Here is a 20,378-nt window from a genome sequence, read left to right on the forward strand (position 1 = left end):
CAGGCTCAGCGGCCACCTCGTTTGCTATTAAACTCAAGCCAGGTGCCTTTGCTAATTTCATGGGTGAAATACACCTGCAAAGCCTGTTTTTTAAGAAATCTATGCCTCACCCTTAGAAATTCATTTTTGGGGGTCGGGAGGTAGGTGAAGTCCCTGAAAAGTCGCATTCTGGTGCCCACGGAAGTATAAGAGTGACTTGTGTGATTCATGGAAGTTTTCCTGATGATTTCTCAATTTTTGCCCCAAAACTCTTGAGGCGGTTAGCCTCACTGAAAAGTCATGAGAACGTTTCCTGTTATCCCTACAACGACCCCGTGCCCTAGTTCTGGCTCCCGCCATACAGACAAGGGCGCTTCATGCTTCCTGGAACACAGAGGGTCTCTGCCAGCGCCGTGGAGATGAGCCGCCCGAGCCGGTTCCTGCAGCTGGCCCTGGGAGAAGGGTTCAACCCCGCAGGGGCACGGGCGAAGATGGAGAACGGGGACCGGGGGGTCCCCAAAGCCGGTCATAGCCTTCTTTTGGGGTTCTTTCAGAAGATTAAAATTCCGAGGCTCGCGGGACGCCGCGGGAACCTCCCGCCACTTGGGGGTGGGGCTGGCCGCGCTGGGGGCGGGGCCTGACGCCAGAACGCGGAGCGGCAGAGTCTGAGCGCCTGCGGGGAGAGAGCGTCGCGGGCGGAAGGGCCGAGGTGGGCGTGAGGTGAGGGGACGTGAGGCGAGGTAAGGTGAGCTGAGGCGGGCGGGTGGCCGGGCCCAGGTGGACGTGAGGTGAGGCGGGCCAGGCCGGGCCCAGGTGGACGTGAGGTGAGGCGGCGGCGCGGGGGCCCCGGCCCTGGGGAGCAGGTCGAGTTTCCGCTGGGAGAGCCGGCCTCTTGGCTGCGCGGGCGGCAGTCCTGGAGATTAGCGGGCTGGAGCTCCTCCCCCCGCCCGCAGTCGGTGCCGGGAGGGGAGAGGAGGAGGGGAGGGGAGGAGCGGGGTCGGGACGCGGAGGCCGGAAGGGGTCCGGCGAAGGCAGGCCGTGCGGCTCCCGCAGCGACCGCAGCCTGCCCCCGTGCCTCTCTCGGCCGCCGGGCGGAGCTGAAGAACGGCGCCTCGGGGGGGCCGCTCCCCCGCAGTGCGTCCTGCCTCGGCGAGGCGGACACCGGCCGCCGTGGGGGCCCCGCGATGGGGACCGTGAGCTAGCGCGACCGCTCCGCCGTGCTCTCGTCTCCAGGCTGTCCCGGGCCGCGCGCGAGCATGTGCGGGCGCACGTCCTGTCACCTGCCTAAAGATGTGCTGGCCAGAGCGTGCGCCTATCGGGACCGGCAGGGCCGGCAGCGGCTCCCCGAGTGGAAGGACCCCGACAAGTACTGCCCCTCGTACAACAAGAGCCCTCAGTCCAGCAGCCCAGTGCTTCTGTCGCGACTGCACTTTGAGAAGGTAACCGCGGGTGTCTGCGCCGCGCCGGCCTCCGGGCCCGCAGGGGATGCTCATCCACTTGGTTTGGGTTTGTCACGCGCTCAGCCTCTGCTCAGGTCAGCCTTCTGACCCCTGGTTGAGAACCACGCCGGACCTCACTGCAAAGAGAAGTTTGATCAGTATCTTCTCATCTAAGAACATGATTCCGTGTTCTTCGGGCTCATTTAAGGGCTCGTCGGAATGCGTGCCAAATTTATTTGAACCCCACCCCCATTTGAATACGCTTTTTAAGACCGCATCTTTCAAACCTCACTGATAATCGGGGTCATTTGAGTATCTTTAAAAATAAATAAAATAAATAAAATAAAATAAAAAGATTTCTGTGCCACTTACCAGGCCAGATGAACCAGAATCTCTAGGCCTAGAGCAGGATTAAGACGAGCTAATCTGAAACACCTCTGGTGTTTCTTGAACATGGAAGTTTCTATTTTTTTCTGCTTGTGTTTATGTTTGTCTTTTACCGGAGCTAGGAACAGATGTGGTTGGTTTGGCTGTCAGGAGTTTAATTGCACTCATTATTTCTGTAGAATTTACCTCTGTGGCGTTGGAGTGAACAGTAATTCATAATCTGTTTTGGTTCTTTGCTTTACCTCCTGAATGTGTGTTTGGGCGTGTGTGCATGCACGTGGGCACCAGTGCTAGCATGCAGTAAATGAAATGCTTAATTCCAGAAATGAATTATTTCTCCATGTCTTAAGCATTTTATTTTATTTATCTTAAGATTTTATTTATTTATTTTAGAGAGCACAAGTGGGAGAGGCAGAGAGAGAGAGAGAATCCCAAGCAGACTCCACACTGAGCAGGGAGCCTGCTGAGGCTTGATCCCAGGACCCTGAGATCAGGACCCCAGCCAAAACCAAGAGTTGGACACTCAACTGACTGCGCCCCTCATAGTCTTAAGCATTTTAAATGCCCTTGATAAGTTATTAAAAATGATTGTTTCCATCCTGGATTTTTATTCTATTTGGTCCATAATGCTTAAATCACTTTAGAGTCTGTTGTGCCCCTGCTACTTGTCAGAATTCTTGTGATAATATTGTAGTCGAGGTTCATTTCTATATTATTTGAAATAAGCATACCAAATAACATTGATCTTTTTGGTTGAATGAAGCTATATACTTGAAATAGTTTATTCTTGAGCTATTTTTACTGGGTGCATCCTTCCCTGTTGAAACTAAAAAGTTTTTTTTTTTTTTAATGAGAGGGAAATCAAAATAAAACAGCATGGGGAACTTTAGCTGGGAAAGGAAAGAATAAAACATGTTTCAAAGGAAGGCCTAATTTGAAGTGAAAAGACGGGTTGCATGTATGTGCCTTTTTTAGCCTTGGTTCTATCACATCTTTAGAATTATAGAATGAATGTTAGCTGGAAGAAAAAATTAACAGCTGTGAAGACAGAAGTGCAGAGATAACCTAAGACTTGTCTTAGGTTACCTAGTGAGTGAGGGGACAGAGCTGGGACTGAGGTCCAGATCATTTTTCCCCCACTCCAGTGGATGCTTCCTGGAACTAGGAATGGAGAAGGTGGAGCCCCTAGCAAACAGAACCCCCTCCCCCTTTCCATCAGTGGTACAAATTTACTAATGTAGTGTTTTGACTCCACGTCTCTAATAAATTTTGTTAAGATTGTTGGGGTTTCCTAATTTTGATAAATATGAGGTTCCATTTGTCTCAAACCTGTAAATTGTAAAACAAAATTAGAATCATTTCAGTTGTTCATTAAGCCATATCATCAATGGCCAACACATGTGTATAGATTGCAACATTTGCATTTGAAACCACTGATTTGCAAATTACTTCCTCTTTCGTTTATCTACCCCAACTGTACCAGCTGTTCTGGTCACAAGTCCAAAAAGGTAGAAGGAAAAGATGACTAATACTGAGCAATATTTTCAGTATTTTGGCTTCTCAGCCACTTTCTATTCATTATTCCCAGTAGGGGGCAGCCTCGTGTTTGGGTTTGGCTTAGAATTGTCCAGTGAACACACTAACATTGAAGGTGATGATCAGTGGGATTGGGAAGGTAGGATTTCTCAACCTTGGCACTATTGACATTTTGGGTGGGGTGCTGTCCTGTGCATTGCAGAATGTTTAGCAGCATTACTGGCCTCTACCCACCAGATGCCAGTAGCATACCCCCTTTTCTCCCTGCTAGATCTTGGTGGGGAAGGGTTGTCAAAATTGCATGTTGAGAATGTCACATTTAGAGTATTGTTTTGCAAATTCTGATGAAAGATCATTTAGACGACCATTGTATACTGTTCTCTCATTTATGCTTTGGATAGGGGGCTCTTCTGCTTGGAAGGCACATTTGGTTCTCGAAGAGAGGATTCACAAAAGCTGTCTTTCTTCATTTTGGGTTGTTTGGGTTTTTTTTCAAGATTTGTTTCAGAGACAGATCACCCACGTGTGCGCTTTAGTATGGAGAGGGGCAGAGGGAGAGAATCTCAGGCGGACTCCCCGCTGTTTTCAGAGCCCAAAGAACTTGATCTCACAACCCAGAGATTACAACCTGAGCCAAAATCGAGAGTCCTGGGGCACCTGGGTGGCTCAGTCATTAAGCGTCTGCCTTCGGCTCAGGTCATGATCCCAGACACCTGGGATAGAGCCCCTTATCGGGCTCCCTGCTTCTTGAGCCTGGTTCTCCCTCTCTCCCTGCCTCCTCCCCCTGCTTGTGCGTTCTCGCTCTCTGTCAAATAAATAAAATCTTAAAAAAAAAAACAGAAAACAAAATGAGGAGTCAGACTCTTGGGGCGCCTGGGTGGCTCAGTTGTTAAGCGTCTGACTTCAGCTCAGGTCATGATCTCAGGGAACAGATTTTTCTCCTTTCCTCATTCTTCTAGGCTTGAAAATTTAATCAGTCCTGTTTTCTTTTTCCATTTACCATCACAATTTTATTTCTAGTCTGTCTTCTGGTGGTGTATTTTATTCTTACTACCATCACAAGCCCCACCATATCCTTACCCCCAAACCATTATGGTAGCACCCAGAATGCACTCTCTGCTCATGATGTCTTCCAACCCATGGTGTACTACACCATGTAGAATAGTGCGTGCGTGTGTGTGCGCGCACGCAGGTGCGTGCGTATGTGCGCAGGCATTTAAATCTGTAGATTTCATCAAGTTCTCAGGGGGCCAGTTACCCCCCCCAAATTTTAACAACCGTATGCAGGGTTCCCCCACATTTGGAGGTTCGTTAGGAAGGACTCAACGTATTAAGGTGCTTTATGGCTAATGTTTATTGCAGTGAAAGGATACATAATAGAATCAGCAAGGGAAAAAGACACCAGTAGGAATCTGGAAAAAAATCCACGCACAGGCTTCCTTTTTCTTCTCTCCTTCCTGTAAGGGGATACACCAGGCGTGTTCCTTCTCCAGAAATGAAAAACGTAGTAATGGGCAGTGTTTCTGCCTGGGGCAACCCACTAGAAACTGAAAATCCAAGATCGTTTTTTATTTTGCTTTGTTTTGTTCCATTTTGCTTTTAAAGATTTTATTTTAGGGGCTCCTGGGTGGCTTAGTCGTTAAGCATCTGCCTTCAGCTCAGGGCGTGATCTCGGTGTTCTGGGATCGAGCCCGGCATCAGGCTCCTCTGCTGGGAGCCTGCTTCTCCCTCTCCCACTCGCCTTGCTTGTGTTCCCTCTCTCGATGGCTGTCTCCCTCTCTGTCAAATAAATAAAATAAAATCTTTAAAAATAAATAAAAATTAAAAAAATAAATATTTTATTTTAGGGATACTTGGGTGGCTCAGTCAGTTAAGTGGCCAACACATGATTGTGGCTCAGGTCATGAATCAGTCCTGGGATTCAGCACTACATTGGGCTTCATGCTCAGCGGGGAGTCTGTTTGAGGATTCTCTCCATCTGCCTCTCCCCCCACTCACGCACACACTCTCTTTCTAAAATAAATACTTAAAAGTAGATTTTATTTTTTTTAAGATTTTATTTATTTGAGGGAGGGAGCACAAGCAGGGGGAGTGGGAGAGGGAGAAGCAGGCTCCCCAGTGAGCAGGGAGCCTGATGCAGGGCTCATCCCAAGACGCTGGGGTCATGACCTGAGCCGAGGGCAGACGCTTAACCGACTGAGCCACCAAGGCTCCCCTATTTTATTTTTTTAAAGAGGCTCCACACCCAGTGTGGGGATCAAACTCAATGACCCTGAGATCAAGAGTCACATGTTCTACCAACTGAACCAGCCCCCCAAAAGCCTAAGGTTTTTATTGGGTACTCTGCCTAGCAAGCAATAAAATTCCAGACTCTCAGAAGGAAAGCAGATATTCGGCATAAACCTCATTTTTGCACGGACTGGGCACAGTAAACCAAACCATTCCTATCAGTTAGGAAAAGGGGAAAACTCAAAATCCAAGGTGCCGGATGCTGAGGGCCAGCCTTGTAAGCAGGCCCTCCTAAAAATAGCATCCTCAGGCTTGCTATTATTTTTCTGCACAAAACCACTTCCTACACATTCTTGACATTGCCTCTTTGTTCGTTTAAGTTCTTTTTTTTTTTTTTTAATTTATTTGCTTTTAATAATCTCTACACCCAGGGAGGGACTCCAACTTACAACCCTAGGGGCTCCTGGGTGGCACAGCGGTTAGGCGTCTGCCTTCGGCTCAGGGCGTGATCCCGCGTTATGGGATCGAGCCCCACATCAGGCTCCTCTGCTAAGAGCCTGCTTCTTCCTCTCCCACTCCCCCTGCTTGTGTTCCCTCTCTCGCTGGCTGTCTCTATCTCTGTCAAATAAATAAATGAAATCTTTAAAAAAAAAAAAACTTACAACCCTAAGATCAAGAGTCACATGCTCCTCCAACTGAGCCAGCCGGGCACCCCTGTTTATTTAATTTCATATCTGGTCTTCCCTCCCATCTCTTTGTCTGAATTCTTTACCTCTTGTGGGATCTAATTTAAGAACCACCCCACCCACCCCTGTCCTTTTTGCCCCTTCTAAGGAGTTGATACTTCTGCATTCCATCTCTTACAGATCACTTTCCGCTGAACTCCTTTGCTACTCCTATTACCACTTATATGGCCATTAGCCTGTTGTTTCTCAAATTATTAATATTTTTATGTCCTTGTGGCCTTATATGTTCTAGTGCAAGCCCTTTGAGGTGAAGCACATTGCATGTGCCCCACAACACTGTCTGCATCCCTTGATCATAGCATGTAGCTCATTGTATTCTTGTCTGTGACACATGCTTCTTGAGAGCTGGGACCACATGAACTACTAGGCCTAGCACTATGTCTCTCTCATAGGAGGCACTAAGTAAATGTTTACAGAGACTAAACTTCTTCGTATCACCCACCCTACCTAAGCAGTATGTCTTACGTTCTGATAAATGCTGAAGAACTTGAATTACTGAAGAACTCAAGTTACTCACATCGTGATAAATCATTAAAATTGTTTTCAAGGGATGCCTGGGTGGCTCAGTCAGTTGAGCGTCTGCCTTTGGCTCAGGTCATGATCCCAGAGTCCTAGGATTGAGTACCGCATCAGGCTCCTTGCTCAGCGGAGAGCCTGCTTCTGCCTCTGCTGGCTGCTCCTCCTGCTTGTGCTCACTCTCTCTCTCTCTGACAAATAAATAAACAAAATCTTTAGAAAAAACTCTTAAAAAATAAAATTGTTTTTAAGTAGAATCTTCCCCTTTTAATAATCTCTGTATTTTTGGTATTTCAATGTATTGTAATACATGTGCTACATTTGGCTTTCTAAATTTCATTATGATCTCCTCACTGGATCTTAACCTTTTCCCATGACAGGGTGCAGACTCATCTGAACGTATCATTGCTCCCATGCGATGGGGGTTGGTCCCATCTTGGTTCAAAGAGAGCGATCCTTCCAAGCTGAAGTTCAATACTTCCAACTGTCGTAGTGATACCATAATGGAGAAACGTTCCTTCAAGGTAGGTAGCGGGTCTAGGGAAAAGGCACATACTCTGTTCTTTTTTCCAGCAGAGCTGTTACTGCCTTATATACCTGAGAAATAAAATAAGGTTCTCCTGGAAAGTGTGTTCCCAGTTGCTAATAACATTGAGTGCTGTTATATATATTACTGCATAAGTCATCCCAAAACTTAGTGGTTTAAAACAAAACTATTATTATTTCTCATATTCTGTAGGCTGACTGAGTTCAACTGGACAGTTTTCACTTGGAGGTTCTCATGTACTTAAAATTAGATGCAGCTGGGGCTGGAGTGCATTATTTAATATTTTCAACAGCTGTGTGAGTGGTGACTTTATGCATAAGAAAAGGGAGAAACAGAGAAGTTAAATAACTGTTCTAAGGTCATCCATTGGTGGACCTGAGATTTTAACTCAAGTCCATGACACATCCTGTCACTAAGACCCTATCTTGTTCACATTTTCCCTCAGGTACCTCTTGGAAAGGGAAGACGCTGTGTCGTTTTAGCAGATGGGTTCTATGAGTGGCAGCGATGTCAGGTTACTAGCCAAAGGCAGCCATACTTCATCTACTTCCCCCAAGACAAAACGGAAAAGGTATTGTCAATAGCACTCATGGTAGATACTTCAAAAGGGATAAAGAAGCTAATCCAAAGGACATTTTGTTTCTTTCTTCATAGAATATTTTTTTAAATAACTGCTTTATTGAGGTACAATTCATGAAATTCACCTTTTTAAAGTGTGCAAGTCAGTGATTTTTTTAGTATATTAAAAGTTGTGCAGCTATCACTACTGTCTAATTTTACATTTTCATCACCCTGAAGAGAAACCCCATATCCATTATCCATCACTCTCCGTTCCCTATTCCCTCCTGCCCTGGCAACCACTAATCTTTTGGTCTCTATAGATTTGCCTATATTGGACATTTAATATATTTAGAATCATACAATATGTGGTCTTTTTGTGTGGCTTCTTTTACTCAATATAACGTTTTCAGCGTTGATCCATGTGGTATCATGTGTCACTACTTCATTGCTCATTTATGGCTCGTCCATTATGTGAATAGGCCACATTTTGTTTATTCATTCACCAGTTAATGGACACTTAGGTTGTTTCTATTTTTGACTGCTACAAATAATGCTGCTGTGGGGGCACCTGGGTGGCACAGCGGTTTATCGTCTGCCTTCGGCTCGGGGCGTGATCCCGGCGTTATGGGATCGAGCCCCACATCAGGCTCCTCTGCTATGAGCCTGCTTCTTCCTCTCCCACTCCCCCTGCTTGTGTTCCCTCTCTCGCTGGCTGTCTCTATCTCTGTTGAATAAATAAATAAAATCTTTACAAAAAAAAAAATAATGCTGCTGTGAATATTCATGTACAAGTTTTTATATGAATATATGTTTTAATTTCTTTTGGGTTTATGCCTAGGAGTGGATTTGCTAGGTCACATGGTGACTCTATATTTAACATTCCCCTCATAGAACTCTCATTTTAAGGGACACTTGGGTGGCTCAGTCAGTTAACTGTCTGCCTTCGGCTCAGGTCACGATCCCAAGGTCCTGGGATCAAGTCCTGCATCGGGCTTCTTGCTTGGCCAGGGGGCCTCCTTCTCTCTCTGCCAGCCACTCACCCTGCTTGTGCTCACTCACTGTCTTTCTCACACACACATAAATAAATAAAATCTTAAAAAAACAAAAAACAAAAAAACCAACCTCATTTTAAGGCAAAGAATTTAGCCTCTTCGCATAACATAAGGAAATTGAAAACAAATTAGACATGCCAACATCATGTTTTCATTTTAATCCCATTTATTGCTTCGATACTGCTAAAGTGTTTGCATTTTCATCACAGTTTGCTTCGTTAAAATTGGGAGTTATTGTGGGTGGGGAGATGGGGTAAGCGGGTGACAGGCATTAAGGAGGGCATGTGATGTGATGAGCCCTGGGTGTTAGATGCAACTGATGAATTACTGAGCTCTACATCTGAAACTAATGATGTACTATATATTGGCTAACTGAATTTAAATTTTTTAAAAAATTGGGAATTATTGGGGGTGCCTGGCTACTTGAGACACACAAGTCAACAGTCATAGGCCAGTGGTGAATGCTCAAGGAAGGCATGCTTGTGAAGTTATGGGGGCATAGAGGAGAGCATATAACTCAGATTGGGGCATCATAGAAGGCTTCCTAGAGGAAGGAATTTTGTAGTGTTTAGAAGATACAGTTGATGTAATTATCAATCTGATGGGGTTAAAAATTCTTTATTTTGCTAATTGTTTTCTGTTTCATTCATTCACCATGTTTCTCATGTTTTTCTTGGCTGCTTTTTTTTTTTAATCTTTTTGTTTTTAAAGATTTTATTTATTTGCCAGAGAGAGAGAGAGCAAAAGTAGGAAGAGTGGTAGGCAGAGGGAGAAGCAGGCTCCCCACTGAGCAAGGAGCCCGATGCAGAACTTGATCCCAGGACCCTGGGATCATGACCTGAGCCAAAAGCAGACGTTCAACTGACTAAGCCACCCAGGTGTCCCTCCTGGCTGCTTTTAAATTGAGTACTTTTTATTTTGTCTCCACTTCTGGCTTATTACTTTTACTTGTTTAAAAAAAAAATTTTTTTTAAGATTCTGTTTATTTGAGAGAGAGGGAGAGAAAACGCAAATGGCGGGGGGGGGGGCAGCAAGCAGAGGGAGAGGGAGAAGCAGGCTCCTCACCAAGCAGAGAGCCTGATGTGGGGCTTAATCCCAGGACCCTGGGATCATGACGTGAGCTGAAGGCAGACACTCAACCGACTGAGCCACCCAGGCACCCCTAAAAATGTTTTTGTTAGGGGCTCTGTAGGAAACATTTTAAATTAATAATCTGCATTCAAAGAATAAATTGCTTCTTGTGTAGTATAAGAACTTAGTATGGTCTTGATTCCTCCTATCTTTTGGTATATTGTCATACATTGTACTTTTTCTTATGCTATAAATTCACAATACATTGCTACTGTTTTGATTTAGAGAGTCGATTATATTTTAGAGTGATAAAAAATAAGTTTTACACTTACCTTAATTTTTAGCCATTTCCATGGATCTTTACTTTTTGGGTAGATCCAAGTTTCTGTCTGGTATCCTATCCCTTCAGCCTAAAGAACTTCCTTTAATACTTCTTGTAGTGCAGGCCTGCAGGTAATGAATTCTATTTTTGTTTGTCCAGAAAACTATCTAGTTCATTTTTTAAATCATCATTATTCTCTTTATGAGATATAACTTACATGTAATAAAATTCACCCTTTTAAAGTACATAGTGGTTTTAGTATTCAAAATGTTGGGTAACTATCATCAGTATCTAATTTCAGAACATTATTACCACCCCAAAAAGAAGCCCCATGCCCATTTTTTAATTCAGTTAGCCAACATATAGTTCATCATCAGTTTCAGATACAGGGTTCAGTAATTCATCAGTTGCATATAACACCCAGTGCTCATCAAATCACATGCCCTGCTTCATGCCCATCACCCAATTACCCCATCCCCCCACCCACATCCCCTCCGGCAACCCTCAGTTTGTTAAGAGTCTCTCATGGTTTTCTCCCCCATGCCCATTTTTAATCATTCTCTGGCCCCAGCACCTGGCATCACTATCTGCATTTTTGAATGGTGTTTTCACTTTGTATAGGATTCTGGGTTGGCAGTTTTTTTGGTTTTTTTCCAGCACTTAAAAAAAATACTCCATTGCCTCTGACTCTACTAGTTTCTTTTGAAAGGTCTACTGTAATTCTTGTCTTTTTTCTTCTGTTTGTAATGTGTGCTTCCACCGCTCCTCTTTGCCTAATGCCTTCAAGATTTTCTCTGATTTTCAGCAGTTTGAATATGATGTGTGTAGTTTTTATGCATGTGTGTGTGTGTTGGCATGTTTTCTGAGCTCCCTCAGGTCTGTGATTTGATGTCTTTCATAATTTTTGGTAAATTCTGCCATCATATATTCAGGTATTTCTTCTTGCTCTTCAGTTTCTGGGATTCTAATTACATGTTAGACAATTTGATATTGTCCCATAGTTCTTGAATGTTCTCTTCTGTGTATTTTATTTTTCTCTGTGCTTTAGTTTGGGTAGTTTTTATTGTCAAATCTTATTTTGCCAAGATTTCTTCTCTGTAATGTATGTTGTCTACGTTTTCTACAAGAACCTCTAACATATTAATTAAACTTACTTTAAATTCCCTTTCTGATAGTTTTAGTATTTGGGAAGAGAAATATCTTGGGTCTGGTTCTGTTGATTTCTATATCTCTTGGCAGTTCATTGTGCTTCCTGGATTTTTTTTTTGTCTTGTAATTTTTGATTGATTGCCAGACGTAGAGACTGATACATATAATATTTATGTCTGGAAATGGATACACTTATCCTTCTAATAGGCCATTAATGTGTGAGGTTGAGCCGATCTTATCAGGAGTTGAACTGGTTTTGTTGTTACAATTACCTTTATTCACTACAGGCTTTAAATTCTCTGTGCCATCTTGTTTTCAGGGTAAGGGTGATTTTCCAGAGGGTTTTTCGTAGTAGCCCTCCTTCCTTCTGCTGTAGTACCTCCCTTTAGGCCTGTGCTTTGGAAAGGATCTCTCTATGCTCTCGCCGCTTCCCTAGAATTAGGCTGCTGTTGCTGTCCATGTGGTGCTTGCTGACCTAAAGGGTAGGAGAGTGTTCTTCATTGTCTTCATACAGCCTCAGTCTCAGGCAGATCTGTGGCCCCGGCTGTCAGGCTCAGGCTTTCTCGGGGATCCTACTCCTTCCTCAGGGGAGTAGAGGGATTTTTCTTTTACCCTTCCCCAAACTCAGTGGGTCTTTTCCTGTATCTTAGGGGCAATAGGCTTTATTACCCATACCCTGGGCCCTGAAGGCTTTTGCTCCTTAGAGGAGAAGTGATTGGGTGAGGCTTCATGCCTTTCCTGATGTATGGGAGTTCCACTCCTCTAGACATGCACCAGCAAGGAAGGCTTTCTCTAGTCTCCTGCTCTGCCTCCATTTTTCTTGTGAGCAGCTGGGGACGTTCGTGGAGAAGAATCCAAAAGCTCTTGCAAACTCCCCTGACGTCTACAGCTCCCAGCAATTCTTGACTCTCAGGCTAGCCCACACACTGCTTTTAGCAATTTGGTAATAATTTTATCTGAATGAAGGCCTTGTCTTCCTCCTGTTGCCACCAGTAAGCCAGTACTTATGTCTCTGTCTTCCCTTGGAGGTCCCTGTATTCCCATAAAGTTCACATCAGTTGGTTGCCCACTGACCTCAGTTTTCTGATGAATTTAAGAAAAGTTATGATTTGGGGGGCACCTGGGTGGTTCAGTTCGTTAAGCGTTCAACTCTTGATAGGAGCTCAGGTTCATGAGTTTGAGCCTCGCATTGGACTCCACATGGGGCTTGAAAGTAAAAACTAAAAAATAAAGATAAAATAATAAAATGAAATTGAAAAATTGATTTTTGTAGATTATCTAGCTTTTTTCTTATTATTAAGGTGGAGGGGGTACTCTTCCCGGCTTTCTATATTCTAGGTCTTTAATTGAATCTTAAATGGCAAGTAGAAGCTGGCATGATGAGAAATGGCAGGACATTTTGGGCAGAGGAAGTTGTTCTGGCAAGATAAAAAGGCACGAAATTGCACAAGGGCTTCATTTACAGACAGCTGGGTTTGGGTCAAATTAAAAGTATTAGTAAAAGCTAGAATGATGGGCTGGATTGTGGAAGTCCTGAGTGCCCATTGGTGATGTTGGATTGTATTCTGAAAGCATTAAGGAGCCATAACTCCATAGCTTCAGTGGGTACTTGCCATCAAACTTCTTTCCTTTGGCAACAGTGGTTCAAGAGGAGTTAATAACACCTGGGCTGAAGTACTTGTAAAATGATTGCCATGTTAGTCTGTAGCAGTACCCAACCTGTGTGCAGGAGGGGCTGCTGAGTATCTAATCTGCCCACGTATTTTGCTTCCAGTCAGGTAGCGTTGGTGCTGTGGATGGTCCTGAGCACTGGGAGAAAGTCTGGGACAACTGGAGGCTGCTGACAATGGCGGGGATCTTTGACTGCTGGGAGTCCCCAGAAGGAGGAGACCTCCTGTATTCCTACACCATCATCACAGTAGATTCCTGTAAAAGCTTGAATGACATTCACCCTAGGCAAGTCACAGTTCTTATCCCTGGGTCCAAAAGGATTCAGAGGAGGGTTTGTACTCTGCTTTTAGATAAGTAGCTTTTGGATTCAGTGTTTCCGTATGCACAGATTTAGAGAGTAGCAGTTGCTTTGCAAAATACAGTTACAGTCAATTTGGCTATAATATGACGTGCATTCCTAAAAGTCACTACACTATGTCAGACTGTACAGTGAAGACCCAAGAACTTATGGGAAAAGTTAGGGGGACAACACATAAAAATTTATCAGGAACGTGTTAAAAAATAATAGGGATCTGTTAAAAACAGTACCACAGTTGTCTATGTAGATATTACTTTAAATATGGCACTTTACCTTAGAAAGTTCTAGAATTTGCTTGTGGAAAATGAGTGTCAGAGAAGTTGTAGCTTATAAGCTATTGTGAAATGGAGGGAGGATTATGCAAAATTTGTGATCTTTTGCGGCCTTAAATCCTGGGGCATGTTTTTCTGCTTTTGAAATGTTCCTTCAGGGGGTGCTGGGTGGCTCAGTTGGTTAAGTGTCTGCCTTAGGCTCAGGTCATGATCTCGGGGATAAAAAAAGAAATGTTGGGGGCGCCTGGGTGGCTCAGTTGGTTAGGTGTCTGCCTTCAGCTCGGGTCATGGTCTCAGGGTTGTAGCATTGAGCCCTATGTAGGGCTCTCTGCTCAGTGGGGAGTTTGCTTCTCCCTCTTAATCTCCTCTGTGCTCTTGCTCTCTCTCACTCTCAAATAATCTTTTTTTTTTTTTAAGATTTTATTTATTTGAAAGAGAGTGAGAGAACACAAGCGGGGAAATGGCAGAGGGAGAGGGGGAAGCAGACTCCCCACCAAGCAGGGAGCCCAACATGGGGCTCGATCCCAGGACCCTGAGATCATGACCTGAGCTGAAGGCAGGCATTTAACCGACTGAGCCACCCAGGCACCCTGATAAATAAAATCTTTATTTTTATTTTTTATTTTTTTAAAGATTTTATTTATTTATTTATTTGTTTGTTTATTTTTTTATTTATTAATTAGAACAAGCATGAGAGAGGCTCAGAGGGAGGGGGAGAAGCAGGCTCCCAGCTGAGCAGGGAGCCCGATGCAGGGCTTGATCCCAAGAGGCTGGGATCATGACCTGAGCCAAAGGCAGATGCCCAACTGACTGAGCCACCCAGGTGCCTCTAAATAAAATCTTAAAAAAAAGAAAAGAAATGATCCTTTAAGGCATGCATTTATAATAGATACGTGTTTAGTCAAAATTAAACATTTTGATCCAGTGTATAGCCCTCTCCTGCAATTAGCTTCTGTATTAACTGCTGAAAATTCTTTAGCAGTGTTTTCATCCATACTGATATCTTCTCCTGACACAGAAAGCTTTGGAAATTCCATCACCGTTTGAAACGACCAAGCCATCCGTTACTAGCTCTCAGAGGAGCCACTTCTGTGGTATTTCAGGTCTTTATGTATAAATAGTGCATTCTCTTTTTGAGAAAGCAGTTTTTTCATTCTTTGACATTCAGTCCTTATGCTGAAGAATCTCTTCATTGTTTCTGTTTCTTTAGGCCTGATTGATACTGACTTCATGATACTTCTTGAAGTTGTTGCAGCCATAGACATCCTTTTATTTTCACAATGCTGTTGCTGGTGGATTCCTTTATGTCTGTTGCTAAGGAGATATCACATGTTCTCTTTTTACTTTCAGGATGCTCTAATAGTTCACGCTTCTTCTCAGTACTTAAAAATTTTCCACCTGCAGGCACTGCTTCACATGTTTTGAGCTACAAAGTTTAGACATGTGTGAGATGTTGAATGAAGAGGTTTTTTTTTATATAGGGAGAAGTTCACAAATGCAAAAAAAAAGAGCAAAACACAAGTTTGGAAGATACTGTGCAGTGAGCCACAGTAGCTGTCAGTGTTTTAGGTGTGTGTACGTGTGCATTCTATGTGTTCCTAGAAGGCTCTGTTCAGTTGGGTGCAGTTGTCTGTGTGTTCACCTTGTGTTTCTCACAGATAAAACTGTAAAGTAAACATGAAATTTGCATTATGCTGAAATTGCTCTCTATATAGCAATCACATTGGCATTGGAACAGATGACATTTTAAAAACAAGCGTCAGCGGGGGCACCTGGGTGTTTCAGTTGGTTAGGCATGTCCCTTCGGCTTTGGTCATGATCTCAGGGTTCTGGGGTTGAGCCCCAGGTAGGGCTCCTTGCTCAGCAGGGAGCATGCTTCTCCCTCTCCCTCTGCCCGCCACTCTTCCCTGCTTGTGTGCTCTCTCTCTGTCAAATAAATAAACAAAATTTAAAAAAAAAAAAGCGTTAGCAGAATTGACTATATGTGTATAGCACTTTAACAAGTTTTGCCAGATCTGAGTGCCCTCAGAAGTGATGCTTGATGTTTTGCTGAAAAGAATGCAGTGCTGCACATAATAGGATTATCTATTTTAGCTTGTCCTAAGCATTGTATGTGAAATTATACTTTCATGTGATAGAGTGGTTCTATTTTTTGCTAATTTAAGTTCCCATTTCATCTAATCTAAGACACCATTGATTTTATACGCTGTTAAGTAAAGTGCTCCCAGTTACTTCCAGCTGAACTATAATACAATGCAGAGACGCCATTCATCAGAAAATGCTTCTAGATTTCAGAGACTAAATTTTTTTTAAAGATTTATTCATTTGAGAGAGAGCTAGTGAGCGGGGGAGAGGCAGAGGGAAAGAATCTCAAGCACACTCCCCACTGAGCATGGAGCCCGCCGTGGGGCTCCATCTCATGACTCTGAGATCATGACCTGAGCCCAAATCAAGAGTTAGATGCTTAACCCACTGAGCCACCCAGGAGCCCCAATTGTAAAGTATTTTTTATTTTTTATTTATTTATTTTTTAAAGATTTTATTTATTTGACAGACACAGCAAGAGAGGGAACATAAGCAGGGGGAGTGGGAGAGGGAGAAGTAGGCTTCCCGGTGAGGAGGGAGCCCGATGCAGGGCTCAATCCCAGGACCCTGGGATCATGACCTGAGCCGAAGGCAGACGCTTAATTAAAGTACACGTTTGATTTGTTGAAGTTACACCTTTTCATTATTAAAATAGATGTTTGTGTGTTTATCTCCTAAAATCAACTGTACCACCCACCAGTAAATGTGTAGCATGCTTTGCGTTGGCCTAGGACATAAAACTGGAAGCTAAACATAGGATCTTTTCTTGACATCTCCCTGGGTACCAGGAGTCATCTTAGGTAGCAGCATCCTTGCTTTTGAGGCATAGTTTCCTAGAGTTCACAATTATGTGAATAGCTCTTACTGTAAATCTAGAGATTATTACTGATAGACAAATTTTCCCTTTAATTTTCCTTTAATTCAAGGCTGAGTCATCTTAGAAAGTTCACCAGTGAGGATGTACACTGGAGTGCACTGGATCCAGTCATAGCACTATTCACTGTCTTTGCCATAAAACTTTGTAAGCTAGCTCTTCTAGGGTTGAATTTCGTGTCCTGTCAAGTTGTGGTCAGGGAGCGTGTGGCAGCAAATCAGCGCATGAGGTGGAGAGAAAGGACAAGTCTCTCCTTAGAATGATTTGTGCTGACTCAGGTCTCCCTTCTGTCCCTACCCTCCCTCTACCTCCCAACTAATGTCTCTACCTCACTGCCTAGGATGCCTGCCATATTAGATGGAGAGGAGGAAGTCTCTAAATGGCTTGACTTTGGTGAGGTCTCAACTCGGGAAGCTCTGAAGTTAATCCACCCCACAGAGAACATCACCTTCCATCCAGTCTCTCGCGTGGTGAACAACACCCGAAACAACACTGCTGAATGTCTGGCTCCTCTCAACTTACTGGTCAAAAAGGTAGGCGCCTGTGACTCTGACGGTNAAATATATATATATATATATATATATATATATATCTTTTAGGATTTGGTCTTTCACAAGTAGATTTAATTTAAACCACCTAAGACTCACATTTCCTTATGTATGGCAAGGTCAAGCAGAACGCTATACACAAAGCTGGCTGTGACTCAGACTCCTCAGGAGAGCTCTTTCAAAATGTAAAATGTTGGACTGTATCTAGATCTGTTGAGTCAGTATTCAGGGCCGGGCTTCTGTGTCGTTAAGAGCTGTGTCAGTGAGTCTGATAAACCAAGTTTGAGGACTCCTATCTAGAGGGTGATTGCAAGAAAGACAAAGGAGCCTTGTCCATAATTGTATCTTTGTCTGCAGCTGTGGAGTTTTTTTCTATCTCTTTTCTGTACTCTGCTTTCCCAACTACAAGTTGGAGGAGTTCCAATCCTTATACTCCTTCAGGAGGATTTGAGAACTTTCCTGCCATGAACTTTAACTTTTTAGAATTGGCAAGGATCCAGTTATATTTTGAAGGGAAGGTGAACAGGCCAAAGACCTTCAGTGGGAACAGAAGTTCCAGAGCAAAGGTTTAGGAATAGCAGTTTTTTCAGGTGGCACCAAGGGACTTAAGTAGGACATGACTCTGAGTGTTCCAAGAATAGACATTTTAGAATGCCTGAGAATTGTTAAGGACAATGATTGCAAAACAGCTATTTTCTGAAGGTTTCTAAGTTTTCCATACTCAGTGTCTTCTTTTTTCTGTTGTCTCAGTTCTCTTAAAACTCCCACAATCCTGATCCTTTTATTCATTAGATGTCTCCAAAAATATAAAAATGTAATGATACACATTCATTTTGTGCTAGATACTGCCCCATTTCCGCTATAGTCTTTACTCCTGAAGAATTCCCATTCTAGAGAAGTGGCATTACAGGAATTCAGAACCTTTGGTTCAGGGTTGGGGTGCAGGTGTGAGAGCAGGAGGGAGCAGTGCAGGTTGAGGAGAGGCTGCACAGTGGGGAAACAGGTCATCCTGTTCAGCCTTAGCTGAATCCTTAATCGTGGTGACTGTTTGAAGCCGTACTTCTCCAGTTTCATGACCCTGCACTCAGCCTGGTCACACTGAATTATATCCTCTTCCCTGAGAATGCTTTTTTCTCTGCACCTGTTTGGAAGGCCCATCAGCTCTCTTCTGACTGACTGGTCCCACACACCTCATCTGTGAGGCCTGCTCTAAGAGCTCCTCCCTATCCCTTGCACCCCTTGGAGCATACTCGGTTGCTCCTCTCTTCTCCCCACTCCTGACCAGTGGGCCCCATCTGGCTCCCAGTAACATTTTCTTTTTTTCTTTTTTTTTTTTTTTAAAGATTTTATTTATTTATTCATTCGACAGAGATAAAGACAGCTAGCGAGAGAGGGAACACAAGCAGGGGGAGTGGGAGAGGAAGAAGCAGGCTCATAGCAGAAGACTGATGTGGGGCTCGATCCCATAACGGCGGGATCACGCCCTGAGCCGAAGGCAGACACTTAACCGCTGTGCCACCCAGGCGCCCCTCCCAGTAACATTTTCTAAGCCTGGGTCAGTACCTAATGCCTCTTTCCCTGTTTCTTCCCTTGAAGTTGGCTTATTCCCAATTGCTTGAGCTGGGTGGTTTGAACATTTTCTTCTTTCTCCTAGGAGCTCAAGGCAAGTGGTAGCAGCCAGAAGATGATGCAGTGGCTGGCCACAAAGTCACCGAAAAAGGAAGAGCCCAAAACACCCTCAAAGGCAGAGTCAGATGTGCCCCAGTGGTCCAGCCAGTTCCTGCAAAAGAGCCCACTCCCCACCAAGAGAGGAGGTGCAGGACTCCTGGAGCGATGGCTAAAGCAGGAGAAGGAGGAGGAGCCCGAAGCCAAGCGGCCTCACAGCCAGTAACACCGGATTTTCAGAGACTATGACCGCGATTTCCTATACTAAATATTGTTACGATAACAGGTGCTTGTGTTGTGTGTGTGTGGATTTGCTTTGGGATGAGATAGCACAGTTAGAGTTGTGGATTCATGAGTGAGTGGCTGTCCTGGCTGCAACCAGGAACTCACAGTGGAGCAAATGGGCAGCCTGGGTAGAGTAGGGACCACCACCATCAATGATTCATAGGGGCCTTTATACCTGGTTTGACCCGTGGAGCCTTCTCTCAAAGCTAGACCTTGCTGGCAGTTCTCAGTCCTGACCTGGTACTGCTCACAGAAGGCTGTTTTCTGCTCAGCTTTTGGGTTCTGTCAGCCTTTTGGAATTAAGTTCTTAAAACACTGTATTTTTTTCCTGAATAAATTATATTTGATAAACTGTTTACATTTCGGAAAATGCTGCTGCAGGGGAAGTTCTGGATCTTACTGTTTCCTCCTGGCATCGGTCCTAAGAAATGGATTTTGTCACGAACATGGAGCACTGGAGCTTTCTGTGAACAAAACTGTTTTGGAAACCGCAAAAAGGCTGGAGGTTGGGGGGAGTGGTTGTTTCTTTGTTGAGTCTGTTCACTCAATACTTAGGAGTTTTGTGAATCCTTTAGCTTAAAACCAAGCTGAGTGCTTGCCAAAGGAGACGGGAGGAGAATGGGACACAGAGGCCAAGACCCTGTCCTGACCACAGGGACCATAGGATCTGATTGAGGAGAAGCCCCAGTCATAGCCCACCAAGCCTCATCCAGATTCCCAGCCTCTGGGCAGAACAGGGCACAGAGGGTGAGATGGGCTTGGGGCTCAGCGCAGGCTGCCTAGAGGGCTGATCATCTGCCCCAGCCTGGTCAGAACCCCTGTGATTTGCTCTGCAGGCTCCTTCTTGGCACTGAACCACTTTATAATTATTTGAAATGGTTATCTATTGTTTTCTCCCCACCCAGCTCATTAGCTTTCTGAGGGCAGGGGCCGCTTTTTCACCATTGTTTTCTCCCAGTGTTAAGGATGTGTAACTACTTGTTAGGTGACTGCGAGCGCTTACTACATGCCCCGCCCTGTACTGGACAAGGAGTGACAGGCATTAAGACACAACTACACCCAGCAATTGTGTGTGCACGCGCCCTG

At 44.3% G+C, this 20,378-nt stretch overlaps 1 protein-coding gene across 4 annotated transcripts; it reads left to right on the forward strand.

The window, feature by feature from the left end:
- Positions 1-592: 592 nt before the first annotated feature.
- HMCES (5-hydroxymethylcytosine binding, ES cell specific) lies at positions 593-19,650 on the forward strand. Of its 4 annotated transcripts, none has more exons than XM_002917639.4 (7): positions 593-699; positions 1,213-1,418; positions 7,213-7,356; positions 7,825-7,950; positions 13,309-13,490; positions 17,135-17,327; positions 18,997-19,650. In XM_002917639.4, the coding sequence occupies exons 2-7, from the start codon at positions 1,236-1,238 to the stop codon at positions 19,231-19,233; spliced, it is 1,065 nt and encodes a 354-aa protein (XP_002917685.1). In that variant the 5' UTR covers positions 593-699; positions 1,213-1,235; the 3' UTR covers positions 19,234-19,650. The 4 variants fall into 4 exon arrangements, with proteins under 4 accessions (XP_002917685.1, XP_011221253.1, XP_019653544.1 ...); XM_011222951.3 differs by having other exon boundaries at positions 598-724; XM_019797985.2 differs by having other exon boundaries at positions 601-719.
- The last annotated feature ends 728 nt before the right edge of the window (positions 19,651-20,378 follow it).

This window comes from Ailuropoda melanoleuca, chromosome 4 (assembly GCF_002007445.2).
Source record: "Ailuropoda melanoleuca isolate Jingjing chromosome 4, ASM200744v2, whole genome shotgun sequence".
NCBI classification, from domain to species: Eukaryota; Metazoa; Chordata; class Mammalia; order Carnivora; family Ursidae; genus Ailuropoda; species Ailuropoda melanoleuca.